A 24,580-nucleotide genomic window follows, 5' to 3' on the forward strand; every position below is an offset into this window, starting at 1 on the left:
ATGTAGTTCTTAGCTACTCTAGCCCAGTCCTGGCAACATGTTCAGCTCATTGCTGTTAATAAACCCCACAAAGCTGTTTTCCCTTTCAAACGACCAGCTCAGACTAAGTGTCTTAAGAATATAAGGTAAACTAGATGGTTCAGCTAATGACCTACTTGCCGCAGTCTAAACTTTGTCTTCTACTCAGAAGGCAATCAAATAGTATAAAGATATACAAAGATTTAACAATTTCCAAGGCACTTACATGAGATAAAAATTGCTTCTACCCTGAAATAAAAAGTGGACTTAATCTTCAAATGAAAAAAAGTCTTATTTGCTGCTTATGGATCTGATCTTGCCTCTACTACAGCCAGTCTGATTTTGCTGCAGATATCAGCCCTAAGCCCCCCCAGTCTCTCCACACACTTCAGTCTTTCCCATACACCAGCTATTTTAGACATGCACTTAATAGGTCACTCCTTGCTAAAGTTATTTTAGATAAAAAATAATCCAGAAAATATATAATACTTTACGTATTGTATTTAGACCATACTAGTAAATCCTGCATCTGCATGAGGCTGTACACCCCTGTATTCCTCAGCCTGATTTTTCTGATTCCTGCAGTGTCTCTTAATGACTGTAGAGGCCACAAGGTATTCTATATGTTCTATCAACCAGATCCACATTTAAACCAGCTCGCTCAAGTTCCAGAAAGAGACAGAATCTGGTGATGAAGATCACACCTTAATAAATGTATTACATGCCAGAGGTGCCATGTCTGGCCAGTCACAAAACAAGGTACTTGTACACAAGAGATCTCCTTTGGTGATCAGTCATGCCTCAGAAATGCAGCTATGGAGCAGATCGGTGATTTCACCAATAATGGCACTGCACTAGGAAAAGCATGTGTTCCTGCTGATTTAAATAAGATTTATTCTTCCTGAGTACTTGATGCTGAACAGGTGACTTGTCTTAAGGTCAGCTCTTATGGAGGCAAAGCACGACTAAAAGACCTACCAAGACTAATCCTAGTAATTGGCATTGGATTAAAACCTGAAATAACAGCAAAGAGCAAAAAATAACCATAGCGTAAGTTTAACAATATGGGCAAGCCTATGCTTCTGCTGAATAGGATGAGCTTGGAAGGTCAAGGAAAATGAGGGTGCCTTCAGTGTGATTAGGCTGGATGTGTTCAAATGCAAACTGCAGTATGGATGATTACTTATCTTGTCCAGGACAGGGGCTCATTTAAACATTTCAGTATGCTTAAACACTATTTAGAATTAACTCATACCGAGGGAAGTCGAGACAGCCTGCCACTGACAGATAATAAGTTCTTAAAATGCTTGAATGTGCTCTTGCAGCTCAGGTGTCCAGTGCCATACCCAGTCCTCCTGACTGGCTAAGCTGCAAATGTTGATCTTTTGAAAGCAAGACTTCCAGGAGAAACATCAAACCTGCAATAAAAATATATAAGGGTGATTAGGACATAAAAACCTTTTTTAATGGCATAAACATTGAACATGTTATTAAGATGAAATTTTCCAGTTTAGGTCCATGTCCTTTGAGAAAAATGGGTGCATCACTTCCATTGGTTTCAGCCGTGTATCTCTGAGGAAGCCGCAGTCACTTTAGAACGTCCCAGAGAGAGGAGGGTGACTTTTCACCAGCACAATTATCCTTTATCTTGCTCTAGCAGTGTAAAAATTCTCTAGTATTATAGAGAACCCAGACTCAAACATTGATTTTGCTGCCTGTTTAAGGCACTAAACCCCACTAGAGTTTAGCATTATTAGTAGCAGGAATGCTGTTGGCCTGAACTAGCAACTGTACAATCCAACTGTACAGTTGCCTATGCAACACATTCTTCAACTTCATCAGACACTTTCAGGCCCAATTACTGACAACAAAGCTTATTAACTGTGCTTAGTTTGGAAAATTGGTTCCTTTTATACTGGATTAATTATTATACATGTCAGTAACAACATACTTGAAAGGTTAAAATACTTGGGCTGAGCCTGATAATCTGGCAGGAATTGGTTCCACAGCTGGAGACGGCTTATTAATAAATCTCTGTGTGGCTGCACTTGTAGTCGTCACTCTGAAGCCTGAAGAAAGAAGCAACTTTCTAGCCTGTGCAAGACTCGAACTGGTGAGAGCCACAGATTTCCAGTGTGCTTTGCCAACAAGGTAACTATCTCTATCACCATTTCTACTTCACAGGTAGAGGAAGGGTGGCACAAGGATGCCGTGTCCCAGGGTGCTGGTGCAAACAAACATAGAGTCAGGCAGAGAACTTGGGTTTCTGTTTTTCTGGGATTACTGGTTTTTGGCCACTGGCTCCCGGTGAGATCTACATTTGTGCTGCTTCACTGGTGGCTTAGCAGCTGCCAGCATAGCACCAAACACACGGTTATTGATGCATTTGCATTAGCCTGTTCTGCTCTGTAGGCTGGCCACAGCATCCATACCAACAACCGCGTCCTTGGGCTTCCCTGGTCAGGCTCCAGCATAGCGCACCATGGTAGCCAAGTCTGGAAAGGCATGGATCACAGGGACGAAAAACTCCTCTAACAGGGAAGAGTGCTGCCTCTTGGTCATTCAATGAGGCATCTAATGTAGCACACAGAGTCCTACTGCCTGAAACTCAGGATTGGAAACCATGCAAGTTACACGTGCATGTGTATCAGCGGGTCTCAGGCTCGGGCTCCACACAGTGACGCAGACTATAAAATGAGAGATTGGGAAGTACACAAGGTGAGTATCTAAGTTAAGGTTGCCTGTTCTAACCTATGTTTCTTCTCCCTTGATCTAGCAAAGGCACCAGTTTAAACTTGCTTGTATCAATTTTGATTTGGACTCTAATAAATTTACAATATATTTTTTAGCTGTGAAAGCATTTTAAACTCTACTTCCATTGGATTATTTTCATTAATTGGTAACAGGACACACAGAGACAGACAGAAACTGCTACTACAATTCTGTCTCTTCTGAATTTGTCCTGAATTGTTGGCCCTGATCCTGCAGCAAGCTTCCCTGTGCTCCTCACAGACTTTATTAGGGTTTAGGGCATTAATTTATTAGGGTTCAAGTCTTCTATGGCAAATCAGCTTCAAGGGACTGCATTTTGTTCAGGTATTTACATATTCACACAATTCCATAATTGGCAATTTTGTCTTATGTTCTCCGCACAACATCTCATAGGAGAACCAGGGTGAAGCGCTGTGTAGCATGAACTGCAAGTCTACTGCAGAGGGGGCCAACCCTGCGTAGCGTGGCCATCACACCACCTGGCCCGGGGTTCAGGGATCATTCCCCAAAGCCTCAAAATCCACTTAAGATATCTCAGTCATGTTTTCTTCCTTGTGTGGATTTTGGAACTCCCACCTCTCCCATCACTGAGCTCAAAATTATCCTGTTTATGTGGGTCCTTCCAAGGACAGAACATACTTGGGAAGAAGATGCAGAGATGGAAGAAGAGATGAAGGCTGTAAGCGAGGGCTTCTCACACAGCATGCCTGTGTGACTCGTTTGGGCTAATCAACAAGAGCGTGTAGGATGCTGTTTATTCAGCTGCTTTGCCTGAAAGATGGGATTTCCCTGTGCCCCCCACTCAATTTACCAGTTCCCAGTGGGCAAATCAATTCTGGTGACCAGACACAAGAGGACATACTGCCGGACAGTTTTTGTGCTGGGTCGGGTAACAGGAGCACATCATTCGGGCTCAGGTGATAGAGCCTGTCCTTCGTGTTGCATCACCTGATTTCATACTGGAAGACGTGTCCCCAGCGGCTCCGTGTTCAAGGAGCTTTGAAGTGGGGTGGCTTTGCTCTAGTCTCACCCCTTCCTCCAGGCACCATCGAGAGGGACCCTGCTCCACCGCTTGAGCTTCATTTCTGCAGAGTTTAGGAAACACCACCTCAGCACTGCAACACACCCCTACAGCCCCCCGCACTGGGATACGTCCCCAGAAGTTGTTTAAATAGCTGTTAAACATAAACCCATCACCAGCACCCGGTTTTGATGGCATTTGTGGGTATTGGGAGTCCTGCAGGTGCACATAAGTCGCGTTTTCAGCCTCCTTTTTCCAAAACACGAGCGTTAGGGACCTAGTGAAGACACGTTTAACAGTAAAAACCACCCATACACACGTGTATCTATATATACGTGAGTCCAGCTGAGCGCTGGCTGCGGGCCCCGCCGAGAAGCACCAGCCACCCAGCGAAACCTGGAAGCCGCCGGGGCCGGGCGATGAGGTGGGAGCTGAGACCGACCAGACCCACCGCCGCCCTCCCCCGCCGGGGGTCGCGCCCGGCCCGCCGCCTGAGAGGCCCCGCTGCCGCCGGGCTGAGGCGAGGCGGGGCGGGAGGAGCAGCCCGCCTTCCATCCCTCCCTCCTTCCATCCCTCCCGCCTCCGGGCGGCCGGGCGCAGCGCTGCTTCTCCTCTCAGCCGAGCCGAGCCGTCCCCGCGAAGGCCTTCACCTTCCTCTCCCTCCCGGCGGCGGGGCTAGGGGCGCGGCCGAGGCCGAGGCCTGCCCGCGGCGGGAGGAAATGGAGGCGGCGGCGGCGGCGGCAGGGCCGGGCGGCAGCAGCAGCAGTAGGGGCTGAGCGGGGGCGGGGAGGCGCCTCCGTTGCCGCCGCCCGCAGCCGGGCGCAGGGAGGGGGGGGGGGGGGATGCAGCAGCAGCAGCCGGGGCCGGCGTTGGAGCGGGCCGGCCGCGCCGCCGAGTGAGGCGGGCCCCCGGCGGGGGCCGAGGCTGCGGAGAGCGGCGCTGGAGGGGCCGGTAAGGCGGGGAGGGGAGGCGCTGGGGCGGGGGCGGGGGGGAGGCCTGGCGACCGGCAGCGGGTCGGGGAGAAGCTTCCTGAGGCCGGTCCGGGCCAGGAAGGCAGCGGGCGCTGCGGGGGGTGTGTTGTCTCTGCCTGCCGGGGGTGAGGGGAAGCCCGCCCGGCTTCCTCCTCCGGAACGGGAAAAGTTTGACGCCCGTTCAGCCCGAGTCCCTGCGGCCGGAGCCCGGCTTGTGGGCCGGGGAGGGGGGGTAGGCTTCGCCTCGGCTCGTCCCCACCGCTCGGAGCACGGCCGCTTCCCGGCGGGGACCCCTCCGTTTTCACCTCCCCTCACCAGCCTTGGGCGCTGAACGGAGCCCCCAAGGAAGCCCCGGTGCTGGGGAAAAGAGGAGCCGCCGCCGTTGCCAGCTGCGGGGCGCCCGGTGGAGCTGGACCTGGTGTCTGTCGAGCAGGGCACGGGTGTGCCGGGGGGGGGGGGTTAGGCAGGGTCCCGTTCCCAGCGTGGGGGCCGCGGAGCTGAGCCTGCCCCGGGCTGAGGTGGGTTACGGAGCTGTTGCAGGCGCTGCTGCTCCGGCGGTGGGTTTTCTCCCCGCTGACAGGTGAACCGTGTGTGCGCTGAGGGAGGACTCGGCTCGCCGGCGGCGGCTGGGAGAGCAGAGTCGGTGGGCCTGCTGGTGCGGCCGGGGTGGAGGAGAGAAAGCCTCAGGAAAGAAGCAGTTTTCAGAAATGCCCGCTGTGATGCGCGTTATGACGTTCAGTAGCACCGCACCGCTTGCCGAAGGAGCGTGGGATAGACTTGAGTCCAAGGTTTTTTTAAAAAAAGTGCGATAAATTGTCCAGATCTCTTAACTTTAAGGCGGCACAAAGGAGGTTGTGATGAAAATGGATTGGGTATCCCAGCTAGCTGTCGTTTGGCCTTCGTTACCAGTTCCATTTCGAATTACATCATTAGTCATGTGCTGATGGGCAAGCAGTTGGTAGTTTGAGACTACTGGCATGCTGCTGTCATTCACGATGCGTGCGGGGACTGTCCTGCCAAGGAGCCCCTATCCAAGCAGCGTAAGCTGCAGAGCAGAGGCCATGCACTGAGTTTTAATGTTGTTTAAATCTTCTGCGCTTTGTCCCATCAGTCACATGAAGACGTCAGTCTCCTGCAAAGTATGAATGATTTTTCCAGGTAATGGGTTACTTGTGGGCCATGGGTCAAGCCTGCCACGCTTTGTGTCCTGATCTTTGGTTCATGTTTGCAATCCCATTTTTTTTTCCTCATGTAAACCTGGCATCTGGCTGATCTGAGGGTTATGTGACCATTTGTCTTTGGGGTAAGTAGCCCAGGGAGGGAAGGACAGATGAATGGGTGGAGAGAGGGGTTTGGGGGATCTTGTGCTCCTAAGAAGTATAGAATTGCAATAAGAGGGAGAAGGAGTAACCTGAAAAGTGCCCGTGTTATTTCATTGTGAGAAAATGGACTAAGCCTTTAACAGCTTTCTTGGTTTTTCTGCTCATAAAGAAAGAATATTTTAGGCAAGAAAAAGTAAAAAAAAAAAAACATTTAGAAGCTGAAGGAAACTATTAACGAGGAAAAACAGAAGCTAGTACATGTATTCACTAGAAAATAAGTATCAGGATAGGCAACAGAAATGCAGTAAGATCGGAGATATAACAGGAAGTGTGATTACCTTATGTGAAAATGATAAAAATATTAAAGCAGAAGCTAGAGAAAGGGAAACAACATAAATACATTATTTCAAAAACATTACTGGTCATTGCATTCAAGTGAGCATAATGGTTGAGTTATTCCTGTATATGATTTTGAACAATCCTGCTTCTTGAGATAGGTAATGAGTTGCTGATATAGATGTAGTTTTGTTTAGGATGCTAGAGGTGAGTAACAGTGCCAGCCATTGTAATTATGTTATGACAAATCCTCTGACAAGACTCTTACATCGATGAGTATGGTTGCAGATTTGCTGTGCGCATAAAAAAAGGAGTAGACAAAACTGCTTAATGTTTTCCTCTCAGCTTCAGCGTATTGAAGGGTAATAGTGTGGTTGTTATGGTTGTGACTGCAGTTCTGTCCCCTTTCTGGTCTCTGAGTCCAGTCCTTGAGGTAAGTAGTGTGCTGCTCGTAGGTGTCTTTGGCTGAAATGTTGTTCTCCTGTCCCTAGAGCACAGGATCTGGCAACAGGGTCCTGCCTGTGCTAACTGCTTTTCAGGTCAGAACACATAGAAACTGCTTTTCCCATGTCATTTAACACAACTTCTTAGAAATCCAATACATAAATTACATAAGGGGATATAGATCAATAATCCTTACTGAATGGTGTGCATCCATCACCATTATAAAAGCAGGCAGACTAGTAGTGATGCTACGAATGTTGGAGGCCATTTCTACCATTCTTTATGTAGAATAAATGTACTGGATTAGGCAGAAGGGTCTGGTCCAGGCCATTCATCACATCTCTGAAAAGCCTGCAGCTGATAGTTAGAAAGAGGTTTTCCTCCTGCAGAATGTTCTCTGCAAGCTTCTGTCAGCCTACTGCCTTGAAGACAGGTTTGATTGTATTTTGAATGTTGAATCGTTCTCATGGTTTTAGCAGAGCTACCCGAAAAGTAAAAATGTTGTTCCTACATTTTGTGTCCTGACACCTGTTTTGCATTTCTCTCATCTGTGAAAGTTGGAAAATTTTCCAGATTATTGTGATTTCTGAAGGCAAAGGTGATAAATTTCAGTGTTCTAAATGGGAGATGGTGGATGTTGTGGCAGACTGAAAAATGAGGACCTTTGAGGCCTGGTGGTTTTCAACATGAATCTTAGGGCAAGTTTTGCACTAGTGCAATGGTAGGATGAAAATAACTTGTGAAGCAGTTACCTGGAAGGAGGTCAGTGCTCTGGAATTCATGCCGTATTATTTGCTCTTCCTGGCCAACAGTTTTCGATGTTGAAGAATGACGGACATTGCATGCTCTGTTGGCAGCTAGGGAATTGCAGCAGAAAATGGGAGAGGACAAACATCATCTTCATGAAGGTCACAGCACCTGTCATTGTCCAAAAGACAGTTGATGCATCTTTTTACCTAAATGCAGTGTTTTTAGGAGAAGTACTTAAAAATGAAATCATGAAAGAAGGAAAAAAGGGCCTCTCAGAAGCCAAACTGAAAAATGTTGCACTGAGAAGACAAAAACAGGCCTGAACACTGCCATCCTTGGCTAAAAATTATGAATTCTTTTTTTTTAATTGGAGATACTCTGTTCTTTTCCTTCTCCCACCCATTTCACATACCTTCTTAGGGTGCAAAATCTGTTTTGAACTGCTTGTCTGCTTGCACAGGCTTTTGACATACCCTGAAGATGTTTCACTTCTGTCAGCTACAGTAAGAACCCTTCCTGGAAACATTTGCATTGCTGGAAGGCAAAAGCTAGTTGGAAAAGTGAATAGCACATGTAGCGGTAGTACTGATGTCGCAGGTGGACATGCTGAAACGTCAAAACTAGGCTCACTTCTATTATTGAAGCTTTCTGGGAATGAAACAGGTGGAATACTGGTATATGACTGAAAAACTTAATACAAAGTTTGCTTAGAAGCATTAACTAGCATGTTTTGAACATCTTAGCTGGGAATGAGGGCATCTGTCTCATTCCCTGGCAATTCACTCAAGTGGCTGTATAGAAAGTGTGATCACAAACCATGCAGATGTGACTCTGAAGTTGCACGTGGCTGCTTTAGGACTGAGTTTGATCCTGTTGCTAGTTGCATGGGTGTTTTTCATTTTTTGTTCTTCCTAAGACTACAAGCACAAACCTCACAGGATTGTTGAGAAGATCTCATTGTATGAGTTTTTGGTGTTAGAACCTCTTTGGTTAAGTGTTCTGAAGTTGTGTTGTATGTGTCCTCGAAAGGAAGCATTTGCTTATGTTTGAACTTTCCAGCACCTGAGTTCAGGCTCTCGGGTATCTTATTTCTTCAGCAACAACTGAGACAATGGTGCTTTATTTTTGCAGGATAAATATTCAAGCCTGAGGAGTCTCAGGTTTTGGTAGGTAGGCAGTGACATTTGCTCTTAGGGTTTTGTTTGGTTTTTTTTTTAAAGTTATAGAGGCTTAAATTTTGCGATGGAGCTTTCACAGATATTTGGTGTCAGCCCCAGTGCTTCCCTGGCTACATTGCCCATCAGAAGTTGGAAGTTCAGCGAAAGTTTTATCTTAAAATTTTACATTTCTCTTAATGGCTGGGGACTTAAATCTTTTTTGTAGTTGGTTTCCTTATATTGCATCTTAAATTTTAACCATAAAAAATAATTTATGAGGATTACATTTTCTAAAATCAAGCTAAGAAGTGCTCAGAGCACTCCAGCAAACTTAAAAACTGCAAGGTAGGGCAGACACCATGTGTTCGTAATACTGTGCAATATCCTCATCCTCACTCTGCTTTGATTCAGTCAGTACCTGTGGTTTCTTTGTGCATTAAATCTGCAGTTTCAGTTGTTTGGGTAACTCTTCCTGCACTCCTGTGGAAGTCCTATCTTTAAGACTTACCTGCAGGGATGCAGCTACATCCCTGTAGCAGTAGGCACTGCTGCAAGGACACCCTTTTTACTATTTATGTGGATAGTGCTTAGCACGGTGGAAATAAAAAAATCTTCCAGAACCTATGGTTGATACTTTACTGGCAATAAAAGTGACAAGATAAAAAGAGACATTAATATATTTAAATATTTTGTCAGGTTAAGCTTAGTGTTAGGTTAAGCGGTAGCTTCCAGCTTGATTCATGTAGGCTGGGCAGGGGAGGAGTCCATGTTACATTTCATGAACTGACTTGGGATAACTAAGAATACTCTTAATGTTACAGCTTGGTTGATCTGCTGATGAGCTACTGCCAAGGGGGAGCTTTCTTCATTCTCCCTTCCTTTCTTACAATGAGCTGTCTCGCAAAGTTAAACTGAAAAATAAACTACACTTTAAAAAAATTGGGAGTTTTGCTGGTCTGTCCCCCTAAGCAGTCAGACAGTACTATTGTCAGCACAAGGAGGGGACTGGGATTGTGTACATGGGGGTGAAGGAGTGAAGCCTCCCTTTGATAGCAGCTGGCAGTTACATTGCCTCAGCCTTAACATTGGTTAAAAACCCAGCCAAAAGGACAAAAAGTAAGAAGTGAAAACTACTATGTTTTATGACACATATACATATTAGAGTTTTGTCATTTTGGCTATGGAAAATATTTTTCTAAACTGGAACAAAAATAATTAATGTGTCAATCTTTCCTCTTTCAAACAGGAAGCAACAACTTTATATGGCTCATGTCTGACAACATGCACCACCAGTGGCTGCTGCTAGCTGCATGCTTTTGGGTGATATTCATGTTCATGGTTGCTAGCAAATTTATCACATTGACTTTTAAAGACCCAGATGGTAAGTTCAATTTTAATGTTTGATGTGAAACAGAAAATTGAATAGTGCTTCACACAAATACTCTTTCTGTGCAAAGTAGTTCTTGGCATGTTTTCACTTCTTCAGTAGGATTGAGAATAGAACAACTAAGTTTCTAGAAGCGACAGTGCTGATAGTTTCCACTTTTCTTGGTGGAAGTCTGCAAAACTAACATCATGTCCTTTTTTTGGTGGTTAAGAACAGAGGGGATCATGTTTGGCACTACTGTCTTGTGAGGTCAGCTTTTTCAAAAACACTCAGTTTTAGTATCTTGATCTACTAAGAGTAGAAGTCACGTGCAGAACAACAGCACAATTACCTGTTTAAAGACAAAGGAGATTCACAAGGAATTGAAGAGTTCATTTCACATGACACTAGTTTCTGTCCTCTTGTGACTGCTTGTCGTGTGGCTGCAGTATTATGTAAAACTTGTGGAAAGTTTTATTTCATCTGCAATGCACTTAGCTTAGCCACCTCTGCCCTGCTTCTTGCATTCAGTTTTATCCTCTGCTGTTTGACTGACAAACAGCTTATAGGCTTTTGCTTAGCTTAAGTAGCCCAGATGGTATTAAGCTGATGAGGAATTTAAGCCATTTGATGACACCAGACAGCATGTTACAGTTTTCCATCTGCTGAGGAGCTACTGTTACAAAGCCATCCTACAGAGAGTTTAGGGTGAAGGTGATGTCATGACTTGCAGTCCTAAGACATCTGTATTTCTGCATCTTACTAAGATATGGAAGAAATGTGTAACTTCTGAAGTGCTGACATCGCTAGTGCCATTCGTTTCAGTGGCTTGATAGTGGATAAATATATTAGGTGTACCTTTTTAAGTAGCATACCTCTGTGTGGAGATTTATTCAGCAAGTCTTACAGATGAGAACTGTAGGCTAACTTAGGTCTGCCCAGCCCCAGCTGTTTTTGAGCCCTAGTAAATCTCCAAATAAACTGGCCTTATGTTAGGTAGTTAAATCTTCCAGTATTTCATCCTATGCCAACTATTGTTTCCCAGTTCAGGTGTTCTTTTAGTGGTTCTTTCCATCAGAATTTGTCAGGAGGATTAAAATGTAGTTTAAAAAAAATTACTACAGTACACCCTTTGCATTTACTTGCTTTTTATTTTCTTGGCTTGCCAATTTTTATCTTTTTTTTTTTTTTTTGTCTATGCTGAATCTTCCTTCCCATTTGAATAATTCTCCAAGCAGAAGATTGTATAATTTCTTAAGCTCCAGTCCTGCAAAGGCATGACTGTGGTTAAGTGTATGTCTGTGCTGGAGGTAACCAGTGTTTGTACTGGGACTAATGAAGGGAATTAATTTGAATATAGCAAAAGAATTTTGGAGAAAGTCTGAACAGGATAGCCAATTCTGGAGAAACTCTTCTAGACTTAATAAAATATGGCTTGTCAGAAATCTTCCTTATTTGGATGTGTGTATTTAGCAGCTAGAACAAAACCAGCAGATGCTTAATGAATACATTTTCTTTTGTTTAAGCCTTTTAATTATGTCTTAGGTGCATGAGTAATAGGAACTTCTTAATGAGAAGGAGCAAGTTTCTGTCCATCATGAAAGGCCATCAGTCCAGTAATAAAGGAAGAATGGCTCTTGTATTTATTGCTGGTTAGAGGTGTTTATTTAGAGTACCAAAGAAATAAAAGGTGGTCCTTAACGACACTTTTCTTCTGGTAATGTCTAAGAGTTTACAATAGAAGAAACCTATCTACTAATATGAGGGGAGGGAGAAACTTGATAGATTAAGTTTTTTATTTGACATGCTTTGGGAAGTTTATTGAAAAATAAAAATCTCCTATTGTCAAGTCCATATATTTATACTCAATTGTCTACTGATTGTGGTATTTGGATTTATGATTTCTATGTCTCTTTGCACAGTTTGTTTAAAAAAAGACCAAAATAAAAGGTAATGGTCATGTTTCTTTGATAAAACTCAACTGAAGTTGCATCCAAAATTCCCATAGAGTAAATCCTTTAAAATATTCATAGTCTGTCTCATGTCTTGTCTAGTACCTTCCCATTTGGAAAGAAATCCTAATGTTTTGTAAGCTTAATACAGAAAGTGATGTTCAGTTTGTTGTGTTAGTTGTAAAGCAGAAATAGTTGCCTTCCCCCCACCTTCTGTAATGCTCTTATCTCTATTCCTTCTTTAGGCTATGGTGCCAAGCAAGAGCCATTGATACTGACAGCTGTGACAAAAGTGGAGGAGGTGCATGTGCCAGAGGAAAAACATTGGCCTGAAGAATTCCAGGTGCATACTGTTGAGATAAGGGTTACATGTATTAAAGAGGGGGAGAAAATAGGAGATTAACTAAGGGCTTCCTGTTGTTAAAAGGAATTGCTAGACAGGAATTATTTATTCAGACTGTTCTATTTAGATAGAGCCAACAGAATTCATTTTAGCTTCACAAAGCTAGTTTGTTATGGTAACCTGCTGTCTTGTTTCATCTGAATGATTCAACTTAATGTGTTTCCATTTCTAGGAGAAAATTGTTACAGTACTCCTTTATCAAGTCAGGACAGTCATTTTTGCTAGCCTTTTTAATATAATGACCCAGTTTTGGATTACTTGTATTCTTCCCTGCCATAGCCATCAGGTTCGTGATTCTTGAGGACAAGCCTGTGTCTTGTCTATTCTCTTAGTTCTCTGCCCAATCTCTCTAATTCTTTTTTTCAGTCTCCATTTCTTTTTCATGTTTTGTGTTCTTTGTGCTTCACATCTCAGCATTTTTCCAAAGTAGAACATGAACACAATAGTATTCAACACCGGTTGATCCTTTAGATGCATAGTTCTCCGCTTTCAGCAATAAAGCGCAACAAATGTGGTACTTGCAAATTTGCAAGGAAACTCTGAAAAATCCCTTACGCAAATATAAATTTGAGACTAGATGCACAGTGGGCTAAGGCCAATTTTTCTTCCGTTGGTTACATAAGTCGTCTTATGTTTAGAGTATTTTTGTGATGCAGCATGGAAGGTAGGTTTCTGTATAAACATGATACTTTTTATTTTCATATGTAAAAACCTGAAATTTAAGTTATCCTCAAAATACTTGGGAGAAACACTTTGTTCAGTGGAAGGCTGGCAGATCTGTGTAGCGAGTTTTAATATCTTCCTTTACTTGTATGGAAGAGGATAATAAGGTTTCTAGATCTAAAACTATTCCCTCTTGATTTCCTGACAGTATGAAACGCAGAACAATAATATTAATGCTGGTTGCATGCAAAAGGAATTGTTTTGACAGATAAACAATCTGTCAGGCTGTTCAGATTACATTCTGACCAGGGAATATTGGAGAAGAGTAACAAGCAGAAAAAGTAGAATGATTCCACCCCCCCACGCCCCCCCTTACGGTGGATTGAGACAAAAAGTAAAATCATTCCCTTTTCATGTGTAGCTTGGATGCTGTACCTAAAATTACTTAATCACAGAATGGTTTGGGTTGGAAGGAACCTTTGAAGATCATCTAGTTCCAAGCCCTCTGCCATGGGCAGGGACATCTTTTACTAGATCAGGTTGCTCAAAGCCCCATCCAGCCTGGCCTTGAACACTGCCAGGGATGAGGCACCCACAACTTCTCTGGGCAACCTCTTCCAGTGTCTTACCACCCTCATAGGAAAATATTTCTTCCTTCTATCTTATCTAAACCTACCCTCTTTCAGTTTAAAACCATTACCCCTTGTCACTACAGGCCCTGGTAAAAAGTCTCTGTCTTTCTTATAAACCCCCTGTAACCATTGAAAAGCCACAAACACGTCTCCCTGGAGGCCTTCCTTCTCTTCTCCAGGCTAAAGAACCCAAACTTGCTCAGTCTGTCTTCATGGGAGAGGTGTTCCATCCCTCTGATCATTTTTGTGTCCCTCCTCTGGACCTGCTCCAACAGGTCCCTGTCTCTCCTGTACTGGAGACCCCAGAGCTGGATGCAGTACTGCAGGTGGGGTCTCACCAGAGCAGAGTAGAAGGGGAGAATCCCCTCCCTCGACCTACTGGCCACACTGCTTGTGATGCAGCCCAGGATACGTTTGGCTTTCTGGGCTGTGAGTGCACATTGCCAGCACATATCCAATTTTTTCCTCCACCAGTATCCCCAAGTCCTTCTCTGCAGGGCTGCTCTCAATCAGTATGTCCCCTAGTCTGTATTGATATTGGGGATTGCCAGCTGTATAAATCAGTTAGTGAAAGGAGGAAGATTTGTCAGTAGAAATTTAAAATTTCCCATCACCTGTTAATCAGACAAGCTCCTTTTTCCTCTCTCCCCACTAATCCTGAGGTGGAGGTGGTTGTGGTTCCTGTATTAGTCTCGGAAAAATGAGACATAACAAGCAGTTCATCCATTTTTGGGGAGAGGAGTCCTGCCTACTTCTCTTATTTGTCACAGTAAGCACTGATGCTCATTGTGTGAATTTTTGTCCACTTAATTTCGTTGGAGCTTGGGTAAATGAAAACACTGAACGCCTAGAGGTGCTACAAAACACAGAACTTTTATCCTAAACTATTCCTTCCCAGCCAGTTGGGTCAGCATCCCTAAGCCCCATCTTCTCGGAGATTAAAGCTTAATTTCTGTTGAAATTTCTTTCCCAACCCCTCACAAGCTTTCTTACTGGCTGTTGAAGTTTTGTGGGAGTTCCAGTATTTGGTCAAGGCATGTTTTATCCGCACAGATAAGATCCTGCTGCTCTGCAGTGGACTTAAATTGTTGTATGGAAAAGCTCTTACTACTGTCTACTACTACGTAATGACTTGAGAGTCAAATGAATGTGTACAGCAGCAGCACGGGAAGGAAACTCTGCTGCTCCTTTAGTTAATACATAGCAATGCTTTAATTGTGAATCTGGGAGTCATTAGGATGCACAGTTTGGGGATTTTTATACTTTAGAATTTGATCTGAGAACTAAATTCTTGCACTTTTTGTTTTTTCTTTCCCCTCTGCATTTCATAAAGCCAACTGGAAAAGCTTTTTCTGGAAATCTGATCCGCCAACCCCTCGTTCATATGGAAAGACTTGAGCTTCTCAGGAATGTCTGCAGAGACGCTGCATTGAGAAATCTCTCTCACACTGCAGTTTCCAAATTCGTCTTGGACCGAATATTTGTGTGTGACAAGCACAAGATCCTGTTTTGTCAGACGCCAAAAGTGGGCAACACTCAGTGGAAAAAAGTCTTGATCGTTTTAAATGGTATCTACTCTGCTGTGGGTGCGTGGGTTTATTTGAGGAGGAGGAGGAAAGAACAGAATTGGTCCAACTGGAACAACACAAAAGTGGATTCTTTTTGCTTTTCTGTGCACTGATACTTAATTTCAGCCTTTCGTTCTTCACAGTTGCTCCTAGTCCTTTCAAAACATCCCTTTTAAAGAAAATACACCTGTTCTTTCTGTGAAAATAAATACTTATTACTTAGCTTAGAAGTGATTTGAGTCATGAAAGAGTACCCGTATGCATGTGGTAGGTAGATTTGTTATCTTTGAAGGGGTGGCACTAATTTATAGAATTTGAAACAAGTAAATTACAAGGTATCACAATTCCCTAAGAAACAATAATATAAAATTTCTGACTTGGGGACACTGACTTTTAACTAGCATTTTCTAGCCATGAAGAAAGCTAGTTAAAACTTGGCAGCTGCTATTGGTCTGTACTGCTGAATCTTGTGTGTGTGCTATCAGTGAGCCATCATAGGAGTTACAAAGATTTCTGAGGTGCTTAAGGCAATAGTTTGGTCAACAAAGGTATAAAAGACTGTAAAAGAAGGAGTAAAGGGACTAATGTGTTTGAAAAACGATCTACAAGGTGAACCTTGCCTGTGGATATGTAGCTTACCATCCTCTTCTAGTAACCTGGTATGCCAATAAAAATAACTCATTTCCTCAACGTTTTCTACTGTACCACTACCTGTGCACATAAACTTAACATGATCATATTTAACGTAACACACCCTTGTTTGACAGGAGACAGTCTTGCCTGTCTGTGAACCAGGGCTGTGAATTTACTACATATAGGCAGGTCAGTTGAGGTCCTTCTGTGGTTTTGCAGGTAGCATAGCTCACCAAGGTGTGTGCAAAACCTGAACGTTGTAAACCCAGCTTTCTTGCTAGAAGCACCCTGTGAACACCCAGCTCTGCACTTGTGTTTTTATGTTTTCTTTACTTTGTGTGAACTAGTTTGCACACCCAGAAGGAAACAGTCACAAATTGGCAAAGGAACTGTGTCCCTCAGCAAAGCTTTTGTAGCAAGGAGTGTGTCTTTAAAAACTTTAGTATTGGTTTCAACTCTGATACACAGATGGGAGCTGAAAATCTAGCAAAGATACACACGCACATAGGTATGGGCATGTGTCTTAAATACCTATGAAAGCCACACTCCAAGAAAGTACTAAATATGAAACTGTATGACTGCATTAGAAGTACCTGCTCTTCTCAGAATTAACAGAGATAACATGCAAAGAATAGTTCAGGACAGGCAGGGATATATTGGCTGCATCGAGTGGAGGATAACTCATGTCTTACCAGCAGGGAGCTTTTCGCCTTGAGCTTCTAGTTCTAGCATGTTGGATAATGATAGAAAATTGTTTCCACATAAACGCTGGTCTCTTCTGCCTTGAGCTGCCAGTGTACTAGTATCTGCTGCTGAAGACTACCAGTGCAGGTGACCTAACTTTCTCCTCTTTGGGTAGTTTCAGCAGGCAGGACTGATACTTGTGGGGGAATACTTTACATCCAAATACCTAAGTGGTATTTGGAGGCTCAAGATGGAGAAATGCAGCTGTGGTATTGTGGGGGAGTTAACTCTGCTGTTGCTTGTACTGAATCTCTGCTCTGGATGAATGCAAAGTTTCAGTTTCTGAGGCTGTCTAGTCTGACATCTGTTGTCCACATGTATCTCACCCAGCCTACCGAAATATATAATTAGAAAACTGAAAATAATAAAATACATCACCTCAAAAAAAAAATAAAATTAGAAAACTGAGAAGCTGAGTGGTGTCGACTATTCACTGCAGTTCTGGAACAGAGAAGGCTGTAGAGGCTTTCACCTAAAGAGCTTGTTTTATATCCCCCTGTTCTTGTTGCAGGTTGGTACTCTGAAATGCTGTTGTTGTGTGAAGGCTTACTCCTAAAGCCCAAGGGGTCCACATGAGATATTTCTGAAGGTCAAAAAAATTCCAGGATCGGAATCTCAAAATAAATGTGTCAGAATTTAGTGACATTGTTTTTCTTGTCAGCCTGTGTGCTTGCAGAAATTAATATTTGGAGACTTTTTATGTTAATTTTAGTGCTTTTTAGTCTGTGTAGTATTGTATGATTGGAATTTTTGTTTCAGCACAGCACAGTTGTGAAAAGAACTTCATGGATCCTGACAGCAAAGTGCTTTTGTGTTGAAGCAGTTCCAAAAGCAGCCCACAGCATTTATTTTTTGTTGCTGGTAGAAACTCAGCCAAAAAGCTGGTTCCTTCTTTGGAGTTAATCCTCAAAGTCTTTCTCCATTTGTATGTGTGGGCAGAGGGAAAGATAATGGGGACACTGAGGTGGGGAGTTACAGGCTTAGACATAATTGCTGATGAAATTTGCGTAATGTGCTTTTCCGAGAGTTTTGAAGCCATTTGGTCTTGGACCTTGATGTCGCATACCCTAAAGAATTTTAACAGTTTTCAACAGTCAGAATCTCTCATCATTTAACAGTTTTAAACATAGTAACTGTAAATGCTAAAAATACAGAAAAGAGAAAGATAAAACAAAAAGCTGTCAGCAAAAGGCACACATGCTTCCTTGTACTCACTTTTTTCCCCTTGAAAGATTCACTTGCTCTCTCTTTTTGATTTGTCTAGGAGCATTTTCTTCCATAGAAGAGATCCCAGAAAATATTGTACATGATCATGAGAAGAATGGCCTTCCACGGTTGTCCTCCTTCAGTGACTCTGAAATTAAAAAACGGTAAGAGGTGGCTTCCCAGGGGTGTGGAAGGGGTTTGGAGTCAGTCGTGTTAGGAGCAATCAAGAGTACAGCTGAATTCTATGTCTGGAATTGAGGACAACGGGTTTTCTGCCTCACCACTTGTATTATGGCACTATTCTGTTATCCTCACAGACTTTGCTGTGACTACCTTCCTACTGGCTTTGAAGGAGAATGCCAGTGTAATTGGTGGTAGGTGAGCCAGCCAGCTCCCTCTGGATGTAGGGTTTGTGTAGTTCAGTGCATACCTAGTTGTCACATAGTTGATCTTCAGAAGGAAAGTTTTGTTGGAAGGTCCACCCTGACACCATGTAGAGTAAATCTTACTGCCTACACATCACTGCAGGCAGATTTACTTATTGGGATTGAACTGAATAGGTTTAAAATGTTAGTGCTCCTTAGCCTGAGAGAATTGTCCATTCAGCTGAACCACTTTATCTTCCTGTTTGGGTGTTGCTGGTTCTGCTTAGAGCAGAAAAAGTATTTCTCTGCAGTAGAACCTTCTAAATTACTTTGGCTAGATTTTTGCCTGGGTCTGCTCTCATCCCTACTAGAGCCTATGCCATATATAATCCCTGTAAGGGGTGGCAGCATGGGGAGAACAGGACGTAAGATGACAGTGGACACTTGTAAGCTTGCATGGGTTTTGTGTGTATTAAGTCATTCTGAAGAGTCAGCCCATTATACGTGTGGTGTCAGCTATGAGTAGAGGTCAGTCCAAGGTTTGGTGCATTCAGTGGTACAAATACAAATTTGTTACAGCTGTGCCTGTGGAAGTGGGGTCACTTGATTGTGTTGATAGTGTGTGTGAGAAAATACTGTCACCATGTTCTTGAGAACGTGGATCTGTTCTCCCTCCCTGTGAAGAGCCCTGCATAGAAAGTGACTGTTCACCTGGGGGGTAAGCCACAGCTAGGGTATTTAAAATTGAATGCTGTTATGATTTGGGTTGTTGCAGTCAGCCCACCACAGAAGTTGTGCTGGAGATGCATAGCATGGATTTGGTTGGGAATTGAGAAATAAAATATCGGAGAGTTTAGGTGGAGAGAGAGAGAGGGATGGTGTGGATCTGTTGATGTAGTTTGCTGACCCGTAGCCCTGCCTGGTTAGGAGTAAGTCAAGAGAACCTGAAGACTGATCCAAGTGCCTCTTGATGCTGGAAAGAGTCCATCCACTTATTTCAGTGAGGGTTGCGCTCCAGGTTTCCTTTCTCAACTATTTACTGGACTAAACTTTGTTTCCAATTTGCTCCTCCTACAAATAATCTCTGACTACAGAATATTACAGCTCAGTGGTATCACAACAAAATATGAATTTCTGTTGAAAACTGTGGTCTCAGGAAAATAATGTTCTTGGCCATTACTGAAAGCATGACAAAACATCAAATGAAATACCAAAAGTTTTTTTTTTTTTTACTTAAGCAGTGATTTGTCTAGCTACCTGCCAGTGAAAAATGCATCCCTCTCTGCATTTAGCTGCACCAAACCACTTTTTCCATGTCTTTGTGTATTTTGCTTCTTGAGCTTAATCACATGGCATTAAAAAAATCTTTGACTTGGAGCTTTCAGCATCTTTGCAGCATCTTTCGTCTCCTGTTTATATAGATTGAGATAAACTAAGCTCCTCCAGTTTGAATAAAATGTGAAAACTAGGATGAACTATTTCCACTTTGTACTGTATACAAAAACTGTTAGTAAAAAAGACAGAAATTGTGTTTCTAGTCCTATTGATTATAATATTGGTAGACTATGCAACTGGTGTAAGATTCATATTGCTGTGTCTGTGGTCTGTTTATGTACATTTTGTAAGTCTTTGATTATTTAATTTCTTTTTTTTTTCTTTCCCCTGTTTAGACTGAATTTATACTTCAAGTTTTTTATTGTTAGAGATCCATTTGAAAGACTTATTTCTGCATTTAAAGACAAGTTTGTGCACAATCCTCGGTTTGAACCTTGGTACCGGCATGAAATTGCTCCTGGCATCATTCGTAAATACAGAAAGAATCGCACAGAGACCAAAGGGCTGCAGTTTGAGGATTTTGTCCGCTATCTAGGTGACCCTAATCACCGATGGCTGGATGTTCAGTTTGGTGACCACATCATTCATTGGGTAACGTATGTGGAACTTTGTGCCCCCTGTGAAATCACATATAGTGTGATTGGACACCATGAAACCCTGGAGGATGATGCTCCGTATATCCTGAAAGCAGCCGGCATAGACCATCTGGTATCGTACCCCACGATTCCACCAGGCATAACAGTGTACAACAAAACAAAAGTAGAGCGGTATTTTTCAGGAGTTAGCAAGAGAGACATAAGACGTCTCTACGCACGGTTTGAAGGTGATTTTAAACTTTTTGGTTATCGGGAGCCAGATTTCTTGCTTAACTGACACCTAGGATAAGCTCTGAAGAATGTGTCATGGATGAATCTAAACCTGCGTGAATACCAGCTGCAACACTGACAGAGCTGAGAATGACCATTTGTTTTCTAGCTTTTTGATGTTGCTCCATTTTTCAGTGAAATATTTGTCATATGAACAAGTAGGGGCTTATAGTTGTTGTTTACTGACCATGTTTTCAGTATGTGACATTGCAATCTGTTAGGAATGAAGTGTCTGTTATCTGAAATACAGAATTCCACTTCTCCCCTCTTCCTTCCTGGGAAAATGAGGGAGAACGAATCGGCTGCGATCTTCCCCTCCTTCTCCCAGACATAATGCCATTTTTTAAATGTTGTAAAGTATTTATAAAAATGGCAATTTCACTGTAGGTTAACTCTGACACATGGGTGAACTTGATGATTCATGCTCATGAGAAAGGCATGTAGTCTCCCATGAGCTTTGAAAATGAGAGGCCAGTGCAGGACTAAAATTGATTAAATGCTTGACAAATAAAATCATCTAAGTTCTGTCATGTGGCTGCTATAATAACAGTAATGCTGATCTAATCCCATTCTTGTTTGTCACAAAATGAACCTAATTAGACAGAAGCTTTAGAGGTGTTAAAAAAGGCACTGGTTCCAGAGCCCAGTTGTCTTTGTATTTTTGTCAAGTGTTTACTGTACTTACTACTGATCTATTGAGCCTCATAATTCTACTTTGGATTTTCAAGATATTATTTAACTCCTGGCTGTGTAAGTTATCTGAAAACACCAGATGCAAATGGAGCATAGAAGAAATATGAAACTGCCAGGGAAACTTTAAGGAAAATTAATTTAAAATTAAGTATTAGTTGTATTTGTGGGAGCACATATAGAAACCACGGGATGCTCTCACACAATTTAACTTGTTTTGTCTTCTAACAGTTAAGATTAATAAAGAAGCCACAAAGGCGGGATAGAGTTACTTGGGTTCATGATCTACCTTTTTCTTATATCCAGCCTTGCTCAATATTCAGTACCTCAGAGAACAGAAAACTTATCCCCCTCTGAAAATTTATCTCCCTGATGCTAAAGGAGACAGGATGAATCCCTGATTTTTCCAGTGATTCACTGCTCTGGTGTCCCGACTCAAAAATGCCCAACGTATATGTTGCCGATGGGGTGAGTTGGCTACTTGCCATGAGTCTGAACGTTACTTAAATTTGTGTACCCATTTTATGCATTAAAAAAAAGAAAACCAGAACTGAACGGATGCAGCCATCATATTTGCCTGTGCTTGCATTGTGTCTAATGAAGAGTAGTCTCTTGTTTGAGTTCACCAGCAATAAAAATCAGTGCGCTGCCACCTCATCCTGCAGGCCATAGGAGAGAGAGACCACGTATCTGAAATACAGGAATTGCTCTGTCACAGTGAGCGTGTGAACTGTATTTTTTAAATCTTAGTCCCAAAAGATTAATTTTCAGATCAGCATAATGTTGCTGGCTAGAAATGCTAATGATAGCCAGTGCTATGGAATCTGCTCTTAAATCCAGCCACAGTATGTTTTTGATAGCTTCCTGTATCAACACAAGGAAGCATCTTGCACTTGTGAAAAAGGAAAGCTGTGCCAAGCTGACATGTGCTGCTATCCACAAAAAGGAAGCCCTGTTGTAGCTGGAAATGATTTCAGAAAGATCTCAACAGACTAATTGAAATAAGGGAGAATCATTAACGGGGCATCGTTAGCAAGAGAATAGTCCAGGGTGACAAAGCTGGAAGGTGGAATTTCTTAAAATTTGTGTTTGGTTTTTTTCAAAACAACAATTACAGTGCCCTAACTTGTTAGTTCTTAACCAATGATAAAAAGATGTTAACAGCTCCAGGTTTTTCTGTGATTTTCTTAATATGGGAACTTAGCAAAATGTACTGTTAAATGCATTTTGGAGCTAATGACCTGATTGATTACCTCTCTGCCAATTTAAAATGTAACAGTGAATAATGTATAGTAAATTCAGGCCTTAAAGTTTAATTCTAATAAAGATAAAGTAGAATGGTTTTCCTCTGTGAAAGCATAAGCTACTGATCACACAGAATGCCAATGTATGTTTTTATTTTTTTTGGTAAATTACTTAATGTATCGATTGCTCAAAAACTGCCAGGTGGAAAGTGCTACGTAAATATGAAGTAATAATATTTTTTTCTAATAGCTTTCTCTGTGTTGAGTTCTCTCAGGCATCTGACAGCAAATGTGAACAGAGCTATGGATTGACATAGCCAGAGGTGTGTACTGCTTTCCCAGCTCCATGCTCCTGTGCTTTCCAGGCTGGGACTGGAACACTCGTTACCATTTCTTCAATTCAAGCACAAAGTTTCTCCTTTCAATGACACCTTCCTGAGCTATATTTTCTTTCTAGAAGTGTGGGTTTTTTCCTCACGTGGCTGAAGTAATGACAGCATGGTTTTGGCATGACTCTTGAAGAAACTTGGAAAAAATGAAAGCCCTTGGTGAGAGGTATGGTAGGCTTCTCCTTTTGTTAGTCTGGTGCAGGTAGGGTGGCCAGAGCATATTGTGTTGGGGAAGAGGCTCTTACCCTGCTAGTTATGATGAATTAAATGCTTGTGTTTTGTTTTAGCTTAATTGTACTCTATAGAAGGCTTTTACAAATTTAGTCCCAGTGGCATGCGTGAACATCGTTTGGCTGTTTGGATGTCATTTAAATAGTGCTTTCAAACTGCAGGTGATATTTATGTCGTATTTTGGGAACTGCTCGCCCAGATGGTTACTTCTCTTTTCTTATTGTTACAGCTTCAGAAAACAAATTCACATCCTTTGTGCATATCTGTTTCTTTTTGTTGTCTCTCCTCAGCAGCTTTTGAATCCTCTGGCCCATTTTAACCACATTTTACAGAGGAAAGTCGAGCTGTTAGGGATAGTGAGTTGCAGTAATCTTCTTGAAAATAGGAGCAGAAACGTTCTTTGTGCATCAGAGAGTCCATGTTGTATGTTAGCTTTAGGGAAATTACTGACAGGAAACAGTTTTGCTGCTGCTTGTCGTGGAGCTCCTTGTTTCTCGTGGACTCCCTTCCCTAGTGCTCCCAGCCTGGCCTCTGATCTCAGCTAAGCAAGACAAAAGTCATGAATTAAAATGTATTCAAGGGGTCTGTTATCTTCGCGTTCCCTATAAAATTAAGGACGATTCTATAGATCAGCTGACTGGTGGGGAGGGGGGGTGAGGTCTTGGGGTTTGGTTTTTTCTACTTGTGGTGAAAGTGGATCCAGAATTTACTTGCTCTAGAACCAACTTTAATGGTAATGCCTGCCCCTTTTTCCTTTAACTTCAACACTTGATGCATTATCACCGGCGTGCTTACTGCTCAGGTGCCATGAAAATGTTTTTCTGTAGTTAAACTATGTATGCAATATTTTTATTTTGGGAACTGTTCCTTAAAAGAAGTAGCAGTTCAAAAGTGGCCTGAAAATACATATCTTTCACAGATAAGCATGTTGTTTTTCTGTTTGTGCTTGGATGCTGCCCTGTTTGTACTGAGGGTAACGGCCCCCTGCTGCTACTGCTTGTCTCTGTCCTCAGATCAAGGAAGCCATCAAACAGCTCTGGCTTCTGTGAAACATTACTTTTTCCTTGAGGTGTTAATAACTTTGTTGGCTGGGAAAGCCACCTTTGATCTTATCTGCGCTCCAGAAAGTTTGCTGAGAAAAGAGTGATTATATAGGGATTGCTTAAGCTTATGTTCTCAGATGAAAAAGAATGTCTCGTCAGTGTATCTGCCTGTATCTGATATCCCTTAATTGACAGAGAGAGGGTGAATGATCTTTCTGCTTAATGGCCTTATCGTGATTTACACTAAGCCCCCATCCTATTATTATAGCAATGTGAAGGGACCTGGAAGGAGGTGTAAATTCAACGTGTGCTTATTTTAAATGAGTGTGTGAAGGAAACCTGACACAGGGCCCTGAAGATTTATCGTGGCTAATTGCTTGTTACATGTCATCTGCAGAGGCTGGTGCAGTTTCTTTGTGGCCTGCGCTTGAGAAGATTTATGCAAGGTAGAAAGAGGCT

The 24,580-nt window shown here is 42.5% G+C and overlaps 1 protein-coding gene across 5 annotated transcripts; it reads left to right on the top strand.

Moving 5' to 3' along the window:
- Positions 1 to 4,390: 4,390 nt before the first annotated feature.
- Positions 4,391 to 22,576, top strand: CHST10 (carbohydrate sulfotransferase 10). Of its 5 annotated transcripts, none has more exons than XM_049834251.1 (7): positions 4,391 to 4,762; positions 5,894 to 6,085; positions 10,038 to 10,172; positions 12,355 to 12,452; positions 15,141 to 15,375; positions 18,017 to 18,122; positions 19,994 to 22,576. In XM_049834251.1, exons 3-7 carry the CDS (start codon positions 10,061 to 10,063, stop codon positions 20,529 to 20,531), a joined length of 1,089 nt encoding a protein of 362 aa, XP_049690208.1. In that variant the 5' UTR covers positions 4,391 to 4,762; positions 5,894 to 6,085; positions 10,038 to 10,060; the 3' UTR covers positions 20,532 to 22,576. The 5 variants fall into 5 exon arrangements, with proteins under 5 accessions (XP_049690208.1, XP_049690207.1, XP_049690209.1 ...); XM_049834252.1 differs by lacking the exon at positions 4,391 to 4,762 and adding an exon at positions 6,786 to 6,873 and having other exon boundaries at positions 4,890 to 6,085; XM_049834250.1 differs by lacking the exon at positions 5,894 to 6,085.
- The last annotated feature ends 2,004 nt before the right edge of the window (positions 22,577 to 24,580 follow it).

Source organism: Accipiter gentilis, chromosome 31 (assembly GCF_929443795.1).
Source record: "Accipiter gentilis chromosome 31, bAccGen1.1, whole genome shotgun sequence".
NCBI classification, from domain to species: domain Eukaryota; kingdom Metazoa; phylum Chordata; class Aves; order Accipitriformes; family Accipitridae; genus Astur; species Astur gentilis.